Raw genomic sequence first — 18,119 nt, 5'->3', positions numbered from 1 at the left:
CCTTTCTGAGTGTTGTTGCTGTGGATTTCTATGAACATTCAATAAAAAGTCATTGAGTTTAAGCATTCCTCTCTGGTTATTATAATCATTCTTTAAAGCATGTAATTTCCTGTGAATTTCTTAAGTTATTACATTTTACTCAATAATAATAATAATAATAATAATAATAATAATGGCGATAATTTTATTAGTTCTGGAATCGAATGAAGAAAATATCGATGAGATATGTTTTCTTTTTAGCTTTTGTTAAAATGACAAACGCAGAGAGCGATCGTAGATTTACTCTTCTTTAATTTTATTGCAAGCTAGAGTTCATTTGCGAAAAGAGATCCTAAACAAGCTCTGAATTAGTATTCTGAATTTTAAAAACAGAAGTATATTCTTACACTTAAGGAAACAGAAAAACAAAATCATTCAACGGGATAACGCCACATTATCGAGAAAAATGTATTCCATTCTCTGTTTGTTGTGATGCCCTGATACATTATATAATCTACTGTAATGCATGCAAGGTTCAGCTGAAGTCATTTAGTATATGTATTATGGATATATTTAATCCTATTTTTGTATAGGCACAAACTAGCAACTCATTTCCCATGGATACTAATATTGATATTTTTCCAATTTGTTTTTGAGGGGGGTAGACCGGTAAATGTCGCTTCATTCCTAGGAAGGATCTATCTAAGAGGAAACTTTTAAAACGATGAAGGAAGAAATTTGCACGTGCCTCGTTTTTGATCAAAAATTTGCTTGTAACACACAACAATTCCAGCCCGTTGAGATCCTCCAAATGTTTCGGCCAGTATAACTGGTGGAAGAAACATCCAGGAAAGTTCAGGAAAGAACCGCCGAACCACGGGAAGATACTGGAAAACTTTCTCACATTAGCACATTGGCCAAGCCCGAGACTCGAACCAACGCGGACAGAAGTGAGATGGCAGTTATCGGTAAAGTCGAACGCGTTAGACCACTCGATCACCCAAGGCCACTAACCCAAAAGTAACATTTTTTTAAAACTATTGAGCTTGTTTTTTCTGGTTATTATTTTTAGCCAGTCAGGGTCGTTCAGTCTTTTAAATACGGTATTTAATACAGCACAGCACATAGGCTTGTTGAGTAACTCATAACATATGTAGTGGAATATGACCCAAAATCAAATTTTATTTCCATAATAATTATCCATATTCAACAACACATGTTTATTAACCTCCAGCAAAAGCACAGTCATTTTGAGATTTTATCGAAGATATCGAGGAATTTATTTCAGATTTTTGGGGGCCCCTTGTAATGAAAAATTGATAATATTTCCTTAAACGAATAAATGATTTCCTCTGAAACTTCCTAGCAAATCCGAAAATTGTTAGTCTGGTTCCTGTCCGGATACGTAGTGCATATCTTAAGCAAAATGAAAGTCAATGCACATTGCAACCCGATATTGAAAGGGCAATTTTTCTGGGATTCTTATATAGGCTGGAAGTCGATAATAAGAATTGCTCAACGTCATTAGTTACATCAAATCAGTATCATGTGCCTTTCATCCTCTCGAGTTCGATATCTGGCAAATGTTTATATGAAAAGTGTGCAAGATGGCAGAAGGTACTGACAAGCTTTCTCACATGTTCATGCTGGCCGAGCCCGCAACTCGAACCCACGCGGACAGAGGTAGAGATCGTTTATGGCGACCATTCTGTCACCTGGGGCCCCTGTCGAATTTTTACATACGATGAAAATGATTTATTGAGCGCCTCGTTTTCGATTAAAATTCTTTTTTAGGAGCCTCTTTAAAAATACAACCCGGTGAGGTCTCCCATTAACAGTAAGTAGTACCTCTGCGGCAATTATTGTTTCTTAAATTCTAAAATGCGTCTCATCAGCATCGTATTATTACTGACAGTATGAATAGACCTTCAAGTAATCATAGAACCCCCAATATTAACATTTCAGCACATGTAAAAGGTTCACCAAACATAAGCAACTTAAACATCTGAACATTGTTCATACAGGCGGAAGTCGGAAACGTGATTTACCTGATGATTTGCTTATGAATTATTTACAAATATGGGTCGCATTCCTATGACATCGGTAGTTAATGAATTCGCGACTTTGAAGTCAAGCCGATGTTATCTATATATAATTTGCATTGTTTGTTATTTTTGCATTCATTATATGATATGGATAATTGTATTTTAGACTTGACTTTATCCAAAATCAAGTCCATTTTCTACTTGACCTGAATCATTGATTTTGGTTTTGTAAAGATGTTTTTCTCAATCTGAATACAGAACATTGGCAGTTGCCCGGGGAATACCTGGTCTATCTGTTGTTCACTACATTTTATATTACAAATTTAGTGGCAGGCTTTCTAATTAGTACTGCGAATTTATCTTGTAAACATTTGGAAACTTCCAGAATTGTTTTGCATTTGGTACTTGGGTTACTTTTAGCTAAATGCTAATTATGACTAGAGGTCTAGTAGAAGACGTTTATCTAGAATTATTCGTTCGTTCTGTATGTTCTGAGAGGAATCAGTTGTGCTTTTGTTGTGGTCAGCATTTCGGCTGGAGTCTATTTATTCAAATTATTTATTTTAAGTTATTCTCCTCTGGAAATACAAAGTGCTCAGAAATAACATTCATGGAAATAGAGACTTGGATTCAGTGAAATTTCAAATAAGAATATATTCTTGGATTGTGTTATTGTGATCGAACAAAAGACTGTTAGCACATCAATACGACACGGGCAACCATAAACACATCACCAGTTCCAGCGTTGAATTTATTTTGGAATATCATTACAGTTTATTCAGACCTTTAATAATTGTGACCTGTGTTAGAACTTCTAGGCTTTTTGGTGATTTAATTCGCAATACCATAATACCATAAGTTCTTTTGAAATTGATTACTTTCTATTCTATAATAAAAATTACTGGTTCAATTTTACAAATTTTTTTGGTGTTCGTTCTTTTCTACTGCTTAGTTTAAGATTAGTGAGTCTCCATCTTACTCTAACGTAAAAGTAATAGAATTGAAATTAAAATACAAAAAAAACACACAAAAAAAACAAAAACATAGAGTTAAGAAAGATTGAGCTTCAGAAAGAAGAAAGCCAATTTGAAATGGTCAAGAGAACACCAGGTTACACCAGTTTATCTAACCTTGGCTGTCCTGCTCAGGTATTAAAACCCAGGACCCTTAAAACAGGAGTCCGACGCTTTCCTACCTTAGTTATTGTGCTTCTCCCAAGTTACATATTCGATACTTGTTTGTTTCATTCATATATATATATATATATATATATATATATATATATATATATATATATATATATATATATATATATATATATATATATAGAGAGAGAGAGAGAGAGAGAGAGAGAGAGAGAGAGAGATATTGTTATTTATATTTCATTTAATTTATATTTCATTTAATTTAATTGTTTGTATGTTAGTCTTAACTTTTTTTAATATTCCATTACATGCCATTGTAGTGTAACTTTATTTACTGGATTATACATTGTCAAGAAATTCAGTTCAATTCTGTTTGACATGACTGTTTTTCGTCAAGAACTAATAATAGAAACTTAGTATCTAATGCTGACCTAGTTTCTGACCTTGATTCAAAACTAGTAAGAGTTGAAGTAAACAACTTTTTTTTTGATAATTAATTCTTAGAGTAAGATTTATAAAGTGAAATCGAGGCCATACTAGGAGTATGTGATGTTAGGCATGTAAAAAGCTTATATGTTGTTCTAGAAGGGTGATCATGTGACACTCATACGGCAATCTGTTTTGCGTATTAAATTAGTGAATAACTATATATATTCACTGAATGTGTTTGTACATTAGCACTGTATATTGACAGTATAATTAAATGCATGGAATAGTAAAAGTGCTTGTCTTTTTTCTCAATAAACATTTGTTGTCGAAGACATAAACTGTTAAATTTTCTCAAAACAATTTTCCGAAATTTTAACACTTTTTATGCATTAAAACCACGACAATTGACTGATCTGGTTTAACATCTGTATTTTGAATGTCTCTATATTTTGTTTGAAATAAGAAAATGAACCCTTAATGTATGTGCTTCATATATTTAAAAACTAGCTCCATACATCGATGAGTATCAGTTAATTACAGATGTATTCTCCATGGATGTAGGACTATTAGGCAATTAAATTTTCGAACCATAATTAATGATCTTTGTAATGATTATTACGTGGACAACAATACCACTGTCATCACAGTTTCTGTCCCTATCTGTTTTGGAATGCCTTAATATTGTTAACAAGCACCGACTTTCCCACATTATGTGTGGAGATATCTGGTTACAATACTGATGACGAAAAATGTTTATGTTAGTAAAACTGAGTAATATGTTTCACAATGTTGATTATAATAGAAACTGAAGCAGCTAGCTCAGTTCGAGTTTACTGTACAATCTTTGACATAGGATTGGGGTTCGCATCCTAGGCTTCACAGACACTTGTCTATTATGCGCATGTAGTTATGATGAAATCATAACAGCTTGCTATTTTTTAGCTATTCAAGGAAGGAGAGGCGGATTCAATCTAAATGCAAATGTTCTAAAATTTGAGATGAACTGACAGAACGATAATCTACCTTGTAAGAAATTATTCTTAGAAATTGACATGTACCCTTTGCCCTCATTATCCAATCCATCTTTTTTTTCAATGGGAAGACTACGTTGCTACATAGTGATAAACGAGACACAATTCCACATGTTTTGACAATATCATACCTGTGTCTATGTATGTTCGCACGTACGCGTTTTAGGTGATTATATTAGAAATATGATTCAAGCTATAACACCAACTGGATGTTCTAGAGAGTGGGTTTCACTCTAACGACAAATCAGTTTCATTTAATGATAATCAAAGTTACCAATACACCTGGAAAACAAATTAAAAGTTAACCAGTGCTATTATGGTCACATTTCCGAAAAGAGTTACTGTTCTGAAACATGGATGGGTTTTTAATTCCCGTGTTTTTGCCCGAAGATTCCAAGCTTCATTAGGTAAACCGCAGGAACTCAGTGGTTAGCGTTCAGGACTCAAGACCAAAAGGGTGCGCGTTCGAATCCTTCTATCGGTCCAGCCTGGGTCAGCTACCATGGTGTGTCTTTGGGCAATTACACCAATTGAATCGGTACTAAATAACCTACTTGTTTTGCTTTGCAGCAAGCAAACCAAGAGTTAGGATAAATGAATATCCACTTTAAACGTAAGGGAATGTTATTCTGATATATCATGTAGTTCTTATTAATAATATGTCCTTTAAAAAAATCAGTATTTATATTCTCAACATGCATTTAATTTAACTGTTAATTGTGTCACATTATATAGCCCGTGTGTTAATTATAAACAGATTCAAAGTAAAGAACGTTAAGTTTTACTTGAGTATAATCACTTTTTTCGTTCCCAATATTTTGATAACTGAAGTGTAACGTTTTATAATTGCAGCACACCTGCAACTGAAAACAGGTATTAAATTTCTATTGAAATCAATTTACGTTTAATACATCGAATTCAAATGAGAGTTTGTGAGGTATACTAAAGTACTAGTCATACACATATTGTTGGTGTGCAGTGCCAATTAATTCATTAATATGTCATTTTTAAAATTTGATTACACATACCTTACTATGGTGATTATCAAGTTCATTTAAGATCTTGTCGGTGCCTGAAAGATCAATATATAACCACTCCAGCAAATACATAGGACAAAATCAGTATTTAAGTATGTGGATATATTTAGCCGAGGCCATCAAAGAGGCGTTCCAAATTCAAAGGGAGTAAATGCTGCGCTATAATGTCACGATGAAAGCGCCGCATATTTGACAGCATTTGTATTATCCCCAGCGCTGATACCTTTTAGAAACAACGTCTGTTTGACCTGGCCCAATTTAGTGTTCACTGTCATTGTAAAATAATTTATTGCGATCCAGAAAAAATTTATAGAAATTTCGGGATGACACCTATAATGTAGAGCAATAAATATTGTATTCAAGATCAATAAAAACGCCTATTCAACCATGTCGACGCACGCTTTAGGAGACTAAATATAGAAGAACTTGGGATGTGTATATCCGCATCTTAATGTCTAGTTGGAAAGTAGGTATCAATGTAGTGTTTGCATTATTGCCTTTCTACACTATACAGAGGGTTTACGTATTATACTTTATGCAAGTCCGATTAGTCGCATTAGTTTTGGGAGACTTGATGAACTGAAATAATTATTTGATGTTTCTAACTGTTTATTAGAGCAATGACTGGCCTTGTTATATCCTCCATCGTCATATTTTGACTTAGCTTTATCTTCCGTTTTTAAGTTATCCCTAACATCATTGATTAACTTTCCGCTTAACAACATTTGAAGGAATTCAGATTTTAAAAAAAAGTATGAACTGAAAGAAAACAAAACAGCATTGATGAAATTGTTGTAAAATGTGACTGAGTTGTTGCCCTTATATGACTAGGAAGTTTGCTTTACATCCTAAATCAAAGATTTTTTCGAAATTATCAGAGTATTCGGGGCAATCTCGGGTTGTTCATACACAGTGTATGTAAATCTTAGTTTTCTTACACACTTAATTAACTTTGCTACTAGCCAAAATAAGGCGTTGAACATGTGCCCTTTTGCTCACGAAGGAGTTATCGTTCGTACCGAGCAATTTGAGAAAACCCCTTATGTGACCTGTAAGGTACTCACTTAGCCGACTTCCATGATGTCAACATACATTGATTCTTAAAAACAAAATCGTGTGTGACGGTTCAACTGGAGAAACCTACTTGTGACATGTGTCGTTTTGTACTGAATCTACAATGTTTATTCACAACCGTTGTTATTGGGTCAATGCATCAAGCAACCTGATTGGATCAGTTGATTTCAGCTTCATCATGTCAGATAGCGGAACGGTAGATACTGTTTCGGCTGGTTACGTATTCAAAAGATTGGTGCAGAAAGAAATGGATCGACCACCATTGTCTATTGAAGATCAGGTTTTCAAGCATTGGATCTTTCTGATGCTACATTATGTTACGTATATTTGATCTAATTTATGTTTGATTTAATTTAATTGTTCGTAAGTTTTAAAATATTTTCATTTTTAATTTCATGACATGTCAAATCAGAAGATATCTAAGGCTCATCTGCAATCTATTCCTGCCTTTGACGAACCTTTTTAGTAGAATTATGGTAGATTGTGTTGGTCCCTTCCCTAAGACCATGTCAGGTAACCAATACCTGTTGACCATTATGTTTGCGTCAACAAGGTTTCCAGAGGCATTTCCTTCGAGGAATATTAAATCTAAAACAATAGTAAACGCTTTGATAAAGCTTTTCACTCAATTTGAATTTGTCAAATCTGTCCAATCGGGTCAATGATCAAATTTTAGGTCCGGAACTTTCCAGCCTATTATGTTTGAATTTTGCATTCAGCAGTTCAAGTCAAAAGTGAAATTACGGTTTGACAGAACTATAATGGAGAAAAACTTTTGAGTCTGGTAATAAAGTTCTGTCTCTCTTGCTCATTCTTCAAACTTTTCCTCAGATTAGATATTACGGCCCTTACAAAGTTAAGAAGAAAATGAATGAGTTAAATTATAATATTAGTGCTCCTGTGATCTAAATAAATTATAGGAGTACCAGTATATTGAAAGAAATATACAGGTTAAACATGCAATTAATTTAGTTGTACCTATCCCACTCAGAGAAGATTTAAGTGAAGGAATATAATCGGATTCTACTGACTTTGGAGTGACAAATCTTCGGAATTCAGAAATAATGAAGATCTGGACCAAAACCTTTCACATTTGCAAGATAAGAATGAAATGAACTTAAACAGTTATTTGTTTAATATGAGCACTAAGAAATTGACGTTGAAATTGTAAATTCCTAACCTGTGAAACAATACCTGTACAGGATGAACCCTCTAAAGCAAGAATACTTGAAAAACGAAATTCAGTATTTGCTGGAGAATGATTTTATAGAGCCCAGAAAAGGTGACTGGAGTTCATCATGCATACTTGTTCCAAAACCAGATAAACCTTTTCGTGTGTGCACTTATAATAGGAATGAGAATAGTGTGACAAATACAGATTCATTTCCATTACCAGGAGTCAATGACTGTTTTGATAAGATCGGAAATGCCATGTATGTCACCAAAATTTGACCTTCTGAAAGGATTTTGGCAAATTCCATTAACGGAAAGAACAAGGGAAATTTCGACATTCGTTACTCCAGATGGACTTTATCAGTATGAAGTAATGCCATTTGGGATGAAAGGGTCGCCAAATACTTTTCAACATCTCATAAATATGATTACCTCTGGTCTAGACAGTTGTGATACGTACATCGATGATGTCATCATCTACAACTACACCAGGAAAGAACATCTAGCAACTATATGGAAATTCTTTGACAGACTTAAAGATGCAAGTTTAACAATTAATTTACCTAAATGTGAGTTCTGCCCTGCTAGTGTAACTCTTCTAGGACATATCGTGGGACATAGACAAATTAAACCTATAGATGCTAAGTTCAAGGCTATCTCTGAATTCCCTGTGCCTCTAAATAGAAAGCAACTGATGTGATTTTTAGGTATGGGCGGATACTATCGGAAATTTTGTTCAAATTTTTCTATAGTGGCCGAACCCCTGACAAATTTATTGAGTAAGAAAAACAAGTTCCTTTGGACTGAACAAAAATGTCAGGAGGCTTTTGACAAGTTAACAGCCTTACTTGAAAGTGCGCCAGTTCTTACAGCTCAAAATTTCAGCCAATCATTAAACTGTCTGGTGATGCAAGTGATTTTGGGTTTCGAGCAGTTTTCACTCAAGAAGACGAAAATGGTACTGAACATTCAATGTGCTTTTTTTCTAAGATATTAAATAGGCACCAAAGAAATCATTCAACAATCGAGAAGGAATGTTTGGCTTTGCTATTGGAATTACAACATTTTGAAGTTTACATTAGATCAGCTCCATCTTTGATTATTGTGATTAGTGACCACATCCCCTTACTGTCATCGACAAGATGAAAAATAAAAATCAAAGACTATTAAGGTGGAGTTTGTTGTTACAGGAATATGATATTGACATCAAGCACATCAAGGGTAAAAATAACTTAATAGCACGTGCACTTTCCCGTGTATAACAATGCATTTTTTCATATTAATTTTATGTATTTTTTTGAGTTCCTTTTAACCTCATGTATAATTAATCTATGGTAAAATGAAAGCTTTGTCATATAAAACTTTCTTTTTCTTTATGGAGGAAGTGTTTCGTATACTTGATTTAATTCATATTTGATTTAATTTAATTATTTGTAAGTTTTAAAATCTTTTATTTTTAATTTCATTACATGTCAAATTGATGTGGTTTTGTTCACTAGGAACTCGATATTTTTTCAGAAAATAGTTTGACCTAGACTCTTCAGTTGTAAACACCTAAAGCTGACTTAGTTCCCGACCTTCATTTAGAAATCAGTGAGAGAAGAAAACAACTTTTTATTTTGTTTATTCTCGGAGTAAAATGATTGGTTTTTATCAAGGTCATACTGGGGCTACATGGCTTTTATGTAAACAGCCTTCATTTCCAATTCTGGGCTTTCTGAAATTGTACATTAGTTAGTTTTAATAGTGATGCTTAGAGAGAGAGACAGACAGACAGACAGACAGACAGATCTCAGTTTGGGCTTTTTTTTAAGACTGGAAATTGTGTGTTTGTGACCAGTTTCGGAATTACATTTTAATTTTTATTCGAATGATTTGGATTCTAAAAGAATAATTGTTTTTCCTGGAAATATTTGAGTGCTGATACAGAATTATTAGACAAATACATTTATTTAAATTTTATTCTGAAATTCAAACACCGGAATATTATTGACTGTGGAATAAGAGAGAACTGTAGACGATACATCACCATACTGACTACAGTATACGTCATCGCCTTCCATTTTGGATTCTTCGTCGAGACTCGAACTTGAATTCATTAGGACTTCTAAAATTCAGTTCGTGGATTATTCTTGGATTACTTTTGGATTTGATTCTTAAAACCGTAAGTTCTTTTTTCCATTTTTTTATAGTGTTTTTTCCAGGGAAATTAATTATTTGTTAAATGTTTCTAAGCTTGTTGTTTTCAATCTTTCTTTTGTTACTGTTTATTCGAGCCTAAACAAGTAACATAAAAATTACAAATCCATTGTTGCAAAATGTGTTGATTGTCATAAACAACACTTAGATTTAAATTGTTATTATTTGTATCGAAGATAATAGCTGGTCTGCTAAACAATGATATTCCATTTTGCAACAACAGAAAAAATTATTATCAAGTTAGATGGCGTAACCTGTGTTGTAAAACACAGCAATCATAGGAGGAAAGTACCTGCAGCATACATATCTCTAAAATATGACAAGACAAAACTGAACATAAATTCATTATTTCTTTTTATTCTGCTTACTTTTATCTTGCCTTTCTATTGTATATTTAAGACAATCTTCGACGGTGTAATCTCTGACGAAAGTCGAGGAAAGATATTGACGGAGCACAAGGAAACAAAGACAAAAACATAATTCTGCTTAAAGCTGCTGAACAGCTTTTCTTTTTAAACAAGAACACTTTGGAATGTTGTATCAATAATAACTAAATCTTGTAAGAGTATCCTTTTTGGCAGCTTAAATTTGGTAATGGCTGGGATGGGGTCACTGTATGCTTTCCAGAGTGAAAGCTTTCGCCTATGAAAGAATCGTCCTAAGTTGAATTGCTTGTCAACTTATGAGAGAATTGTCCAGATTTGAATTAGATATCAAGTTTTGAGAGAATGATCCAAAATTTTAATTACTTGTCCACTTTTGAGAGAATGGTCAAAATTTGAATTTCTTATTAATATATTGTATAACTCTCTCCAAACATCACAATGGATTTTTCCCCAGTAATAAAAGAACTGTTTAAACAATACACTTTAAAGCCATGCCCTATCCCCTCACCCTCTTCCCACCACCACCAAAAAGAGTATAGCAAGGATTTCAGCAAAGATCTGACGCAAAGTGCTATCGTTCTCATAGAGAAAATTGAAAAGACGAGGTGAGAGGGTTTTGGTCGGTACTACTTTTTTGTTGTTGATACATTGGTAATATAATTTTAACAATGCCCTTACCTTTTATCTTTTACCTGATAATATATTTTTGCTTTTAGTCAGATGTGTTTTTGCTGTAAACATTTCAACCTTGCATTTACCGTTATTACTTCCTAACGTGGTTATGTTGATGTGCCGTTAAACCCTATACATGCTTATCTATAACTTATCAATATATAAACCGCTCCGGTGGCCATGTGGTTAGAGCGTCCGCCTCGGTTGCTGCGGGTCGTGGGTTCGATCCCCGATTGTGTCATACCAAAGATGTACAAAAATGGTACCAACAGCTGCCTCGCTTGGCGCTCAGCATTAAGATGTTAGTGTTAGGACTGGTTGGCCTGGTGTCAGGATAATGTGACTTGGTGGAACATCATGCTACATATCTGCGGCATGATGCCCCATTGCTAGACATCACAATAAACTGTCACACTGCAGACATCATAGCGATACGACTGAATTTTTTTAAAGCTACGTTTAACAAATCCAAATCACACACATACATATATGGATGATTTCTAAAATGGCTACCTGCTAACAACAGACACACATTAATGCATACATCCATCTATCTACACGCATGCACGCATGCTCACACACACATATCTATACACATACCTACATGCTTACCTACCTATCTTCCTACCTACCTACATGCATGCATGCATACATACATGCATACATACATACATACATACATGCTTGATTTTAATTGAGATTCTGAATTTTATTAAAAATAAAGCCTCTTTCGAATAACTACAGAAATGTATTCTTTTTTGGATTGGAAATTCGTTTACTTAGCGATTTGTCAATTTTTAATATTCGTAGATTTGGATGCATTTGTAAACATATTTCATCACTCCTCATCAAACAGAAACCTATACAAGTCCAAAATATTTTCGACTTGGACATGATAAAAAATTAGTTGAACTCGGGGATTTGGGGAATCACTGAAAGGTGATGGGGGCACAGTGCAAAAACGGTTTCTCTACAAGTCTCGCATTGTAGGGAAATCTAATACACGCCTCTTAAAGTTGACCATTTATTTTTGCTGCTGTGAGGAAAGACGATTTTTGTTCGATTCAAACAACTTTGGAAAGTTACTGCTCGTATGTGCTTTTAAAATAAACTTAAGATGGAATAAATCACGTCTACTTTGCTTATTTTTATAATAAAGAAATTAATCTTTACAGTGTAGTAATTACTATTTCTGAAAGTGCGTTTATGACAATGTATAACATTAAAAGCTAAAAATTGTACGGATTCGGAATTAGTGATTATCATTTACTTCTGATGTTCCCAAAATAAAAAGGTTGTGTAGACCTTGCAGCCAGGTACCTATCTGAGGTAAAGACTTGATTTGTACTCTCAAACCCAATCAACCCCTATCATTCAAGTATTGAAATAAAGGACATTGCGGTACTCTCAAACCCAATCAACCCCTATCATTCAAGTATTGAAATAAAGGAAATTGCGGGTTCTTTACAATATCCAATAGACATAAACATTCCATATTTTAAAACAGGGCTTAACTATGGGGAACATCTAAGAAATAATATATCATTAAGTTTTTAATTCTTTGTAAAGTGCAAAAGTCCGGAGTGGAAACTTAAACCAAATTTAAATATTTGGTCAACCTGTTAACTCTTTTAATACGATAATTATATCTTCTCAAGATAAAAAATGGAATAATAATATCCATGCTGTGGGAAAATCTGGTGTACTCAGCGGCTGTGTAAAGACTGTGCGGGTCCGGTGCGAAAATAGGACAATGGTCCCCAAAATATAATTTCTATATCACTGGAGAAATTATGTGAACTATTCAGAAAAATACAGATTTTTTTTTCATAATCAAATTTATTTTAAATAACATCCATTAATTATAATATATTTTAAACAAACTTCAAAATGTCTGGGCAACCCTAGCTTGTGGTCCTTGTACGATAGCACTTTTCGCACCTTGCTAAGTCCGTTACTGGGTGTTCTTAAGCCTACCCTTCCACATACAACATACCTGGGGAAATATTGTAAATGAAATACACTTACTCATGTGGAACTTGGATTAAAAATGTGGAAATTATACCAAATAATTTAAAACGAATCAATGACCTGAAAGCAAAAATGGCAGCAATGTTTCGTTCTCTTTTTGTATTTAAAAGAAATTAAAATGCTTTTTCAATGGCTTCCGTATACTGATGTATGGAGAATTGTAAAACTTTGTAAGACGGACGCTTTGTCACCAGTAAACCTGATCTGTTTCATGCCCCATTTTTTTATAGAAAATATCTATGACATCTTAAGAATGAGTGTGGAAAGTTTCATGTTCCTATCTTATATCATAACATTTGCTGCATTGTGCATTCTGAAAATATTTCAGTTTTCACATTTGTGCTAAAGGTGAGACGGGGTGCTTGGAGGGGAGACATTTATGAGACTTGGTACCTATTTATACTATCACGTGGAAGGAGAGCATAGCAAATGTATAGAAAATTTGTCTTAAAAAAACTATCATAATAACATATGTTTAGAACTTAACGTTCTGCTTTGGGGTTGAGGACGTCACTTAAAAAGGGAAAAGTAGAGGGACAAGTTGATTCCTATTCAGCTGTCAAAATGTAACATTAGTATATTTTTAATTTAAAAATTAAACCAGTCATGCAGAGCACGAAGTTGTTTGAAGTAAGGTCCACTTTATACTTTCAATCCCAAATCAAACAAAGTAAGGTGCAGCATATGCTATCAAACCCAAATCAACCTACTATAGATAAGAAATAAAATAAACTCGACAAGTGTAGGTTCGTATGAACTCCCAAGATAAACAATTTCCTTTTCATAACTGGGTTTACTCGTGTGTAAAATCCAGGGAATTACTTGTCTTTAAATTTCCAACATTGAGCAAAGTGTCAAATTCCGGACCAAAGCATATAAGCTATCTAGTTTTAAAATGACACGCTCATATGGCGGCTTCAAAAGAAGAGTATACATAGTTTAGACATACCACGTGTTGCTAAAATTGTAAATATTCATTTCATGTTACTAATAAAATAACTTCAAAATGCACAAAATATATTCTCCACAGCAAGGAGACTTTCGAGAATAAGTAACGGCAGAATTCTGCATTGTTTTACCATCCCCATGACTGTAATAAGAACGTATTCGGGATAGAAGCATTGTTATACCACCCCTTTATCTCTGAAACGAAAGCATTCGGGATAGAATCATTGTTATACCATCCCATTGATTCTGCTAAGACTGTGTTATATATAAAAGCATTGTTATCCTATCCCTTTGACTCTAATAAGACAGTATTTGTGATAGAAGCATTGTTATTCCATCTCCTTGACTTTGAATAGACAAAAGTGTAAATAGAAGCATTACTATACCACTCCCTTATCTCTGAAATGACAGCATTTTGGATAGACGCATTTTTATACCATCACGTGGACTCTAATAAGACAGTATTCGGGATAGAAGCATTGTTATTCCATCCATTTGTCTCTGGAAAAAACAGAAGTCTGGACAGAAGCAACGTTTTTCCATCCCCTTGACTCTAATAAGACAGTATCTTGGATAGAAGCATTGTTATACCACACATTGGTCTCTGAAACCAAAGAATTCTGGATAGAAGCGTTGTTATACCATCCCCTTGACTCTAATAAGACAGTATTCGGGACCGAAGCATTATACCATCCACTTGACTCGAATAAGACTGTATTCGGGACTTAAACATGGTTATACAATCTCCTTGACTTTGATAGTTCAAAAAGTAATTCTTCTTCCAATATTATTTGCATAAATCCCTTACAGAATAGCATGCTTTTGTGCACTGGCGGATGTGGGCACAAACCAGCCCCCCCCCCCCCCCCCTTGCGATATTCGTGCATCAGCTCCTGCTTCACAGGACTTGTCCTATTTGTTTTTACATTCATAGCGAACAATATAATCAGCTGCCGCAGCTGTGTGGCAAAACAGCTCTGTTTGCTTGGTAAAAATCGTTATTTGCACCTTTCAAGCTTACACCATAAGGATCCAAATACGGTTTCGTGAAATCACAATGCAATTATTGTTCTGAATAAATGCATACATATTATGCATTTAAGGTGCATGGGTACTGAACAATAAACCTAATATCTGGTACAGACCATTAAGGATGTTAGCAAGGTTGCTATTTTTTTTTGTGGGTGTTTTGTAGGGTAGTGTAATGTCTTAAGTTTTCCTATGTGAAAACAGATATGGTGTACTGTGTCGAAAATAAACAATAGAGCTCTAATAAACAATATTGCCGCTGAATTAACAATGCCAGTGTCGCAACAAAATACACAAAGTTCGAGCTCTAAATATTTTGTCCGAAGAACGTCGAATAATAATTTTCCACTCAAACAGCAAGCTTTAACAGCAAAATTAAACTTTAATGCTTGAAACCAAATTACATTAGACATTTGAGGAAAAAAAATATTGTGTCAATGGTTTTTAAATTTGCCAAAAAATAATTACAAAAGGTCTTAAATTGTCTGTACTCAAGAGAGTCTTTCTTACTATTTTGATTCAGTTCTCAATGTGATAATTGCCTGTTCGAATTTTCAAAAAATTATCTTGGTACATGAGGAAAAACTTCAATCATCGTTGTGCGTCAGGTAATGGCCTGTTTACAGCCTTTATTTCTGTTTTAATATTTCGTTAAGGGATGTTTAAATTCTTTATTTCTGCTCATAAATGTATGACCTGCTTGAAAATCAATGGTATCGGTTAGCAATTTCGTCATTCTTATGAATAACAATTACCCTTAAATCCCATGAGCCCAGAGGTTAGTGGCTTTTAAATCACCTCCCTCGCTATTACCTCGCGTAATGCAGGACTTGATTTTATATAGCATTAATTGTTTGGTATGTTTTAAATAGTTGCAAGATCATGTGTGAGGTTTCACAAAGATAGACGTACAGTGCAAATAAATAATTTTATATTCCTCGTGACTGGCTGTGATTGATTTTTCATGTACATTCTTACAGGTACAATTGACTGAAACAACATACCAGACAGGTAAGAAACATGGAAACAAAAAGACCGACACTCAGCCGACATGGATCAAAAGACAAAATGTTCTTACTTGTGGCAAACGCTGTTCTACTTGTAAGTATTATTATTATTATTATTATTATTATTATCATTATTATTTATCGTCTTCTTTTCAGTAGTAGTAGTAGTAGTAGCAGCAGCAGAAACATGAAAAAGAAGAATCACTACATTGGTGATCTCATCAGTGCTGAATATGAAAAATTATAAGTTACTCAAATAGTGGCATTAAATTAATGTTTTGTGATCATCATATTTAAGGTCATAATGCTTGCTCATGATATTGTAAACAATATAAAATCATTGATAGGACTTTTTGATGACACCATACTACATTTGATATTTGATATTCAAAGTTTAGCTGGTAAAATTTAAAATTCAGATATTAAAAAGATAAATAAACGGTCCAGGTGTTACATTTAATCTGCATAAGACGGAATCAGCACTAGCATCAAAAAATGGAACCAGAAAAACCTTATACATACCTTATATATGCCCTTAACACATATACAACATGTCACTCAGCACGAACATTTTTCTGTCAATGACGCCACTTGGCAAACGTATATTAAACATATTTCTGATAAAGCGTGAGAGGTGATAAATTGTTTAAAATTCTGAACTGGTCGGTTGTTTTTTAAATCTGCTTTATTCTTATATTTTATCCATTTACTTATTACCCGGCCACATTTAGGATAAATGAGTACTGTAGGAAAAAGATCTCATATAAAAATTACTTATCCAGGCGATAAAAATAATCGCAGGTGCAATCAAAAGTGCATCCTTTGCAGAAGTGTATTATGAAGCAAAGTCGGAATATCTAATTTTCAACCACTATAAGCTCAAACTGAATGCATTATCACGGACTATATAGACAACGAACATGACTCCACTGGATTAGCCAACGTCATATGTCATCCAGTGTATTGAATAGCACTAAACCATATTTCATGTTTAACCTGTATGATCTGAATATGAATACGTCAACCATATACGCAGACATATAATCCGCATTACATAATCTCAGAGCTTACTTGAATCGAGAAAATAAATCATGTATTTAGTGGTCGAATGTCACTTGTCATGTATAACTGGCCAAGAACAACGTGTAGTAATATAAACTACGATTTATATTGGAATCATGTATCGATTAAATACGTATTGTTCCTGTGGTGAATAGAGAATTCAAAACACTTTCATTCATATTGTCAATAAATGATCTGATTTGTAAGATCACATTATGTAAGACATTTTTTGTTCTGACAATGGAAACTTTATCATTTGGCAACACTATGTGTCCTGAAGAAAATAACATGCGTATATTCTTATCTTTGAAAACGTTCATTTACACGTCTAAAATAATTCGGTAGTTTGTAAAAAAGTGCCTTTGGTATCAGATTTCTTCTCCCAGGCAACTAATACTATTATCCAAACTGTTCCATTTGTACCTATGCTTGTATGAATAACTCTTTTTTGTTCTTGTTCCCATTTAACCATCTTAATCTTTTTCTAAAACTTTTAAGCATATTTTTTAAGTTTAGCTTGTGGTGGAGATAGTACTCCAAAAAAGATAAAAGTATGACCAAACTTGTACGTTTGTACTTGTATGGACAAAGGTTTATGACACAAATATGGGTTAGATTCTCTGTCTGTATATCTGTGTCTCTCTATGTCTGTCTATCTGTCTATGTCTGTCTGTCTGTCTCCCTCTCTCTCATGTACATCATACATTATTACAGGTCTTTGGCATTGGCATTCTTGCTATTGGAACCTACATGAGAGTAAATGAGGGTTTTTCCAACAGTGATGCCATCGCTCTCCTCAACAACGTGAACTTTGGACAAAAGGATTTTGGAGATATCACACGGATCGTTTCCATACTATCCATTGTCAGCGG

The 18,119-nt window shown here is 33.9% G+C and overlaps 2 protein-coding genes across 2 annotated transcripts in view; one reads left to right on the top strand and one right to left on the bottom strand.

The window, feature by feature from the left end:
• LOC149773759 (CD82 antigen-like) overlaps positions 1–18,119 on the bottom strand; it is a 294,550-nt gene that overhangs the window by 88,065 nt on the left and 188,366 nt on the right. The gene's annotated exons all lie outside the window — the stretch shown is intronic.
• The window catches only part of LOC149773762 (uncharacterized), a 50,090-nt gene that overhangs the window by 743 nt on the left and 31,228 nt on the right, over positions 1–18,119 (top strand). The window contains exons 2-3 of the mRNA XM_089946041.1: positions 16,159–16,279; positions 17,962–18,119. The exon at positions 17,962–18,119 is cut by the window's right edge and continues 73 nt beyond it. Of these exons, the coding sequence (XP_089802167.1) occupies positions 16,199–16,279; positions 17,962–18,119 (239 nt within the window). The 5' untranslated portion in view covers positions 16,159–16,198. The remainder of the gene's footprint in view (positions 1–16,158; positions 16,280–17,961) is intronic.

The sequence above is a fragment of the Sinohyriopsis cumingii genome, unplaced genomic scaffold (assembly GCF_028554795.1).
Source record: "Sinohyriopsis cumingii isolate HCF-2022 unplaced genomic scaffold, ASM2855479v2 utg000615l, whole genome shotgun sequence".
NCBI lineage: Eukaryota > Metazoa > Mollusca > Bivalvia > Unionida > Unionidae > Sinohyriopsis > Sinohyriopsis cumingii.
Note: the sequence above shows the minus strand (reverse complement) of the source record. Positions and strands in the feature narration are given on the sequence as shown.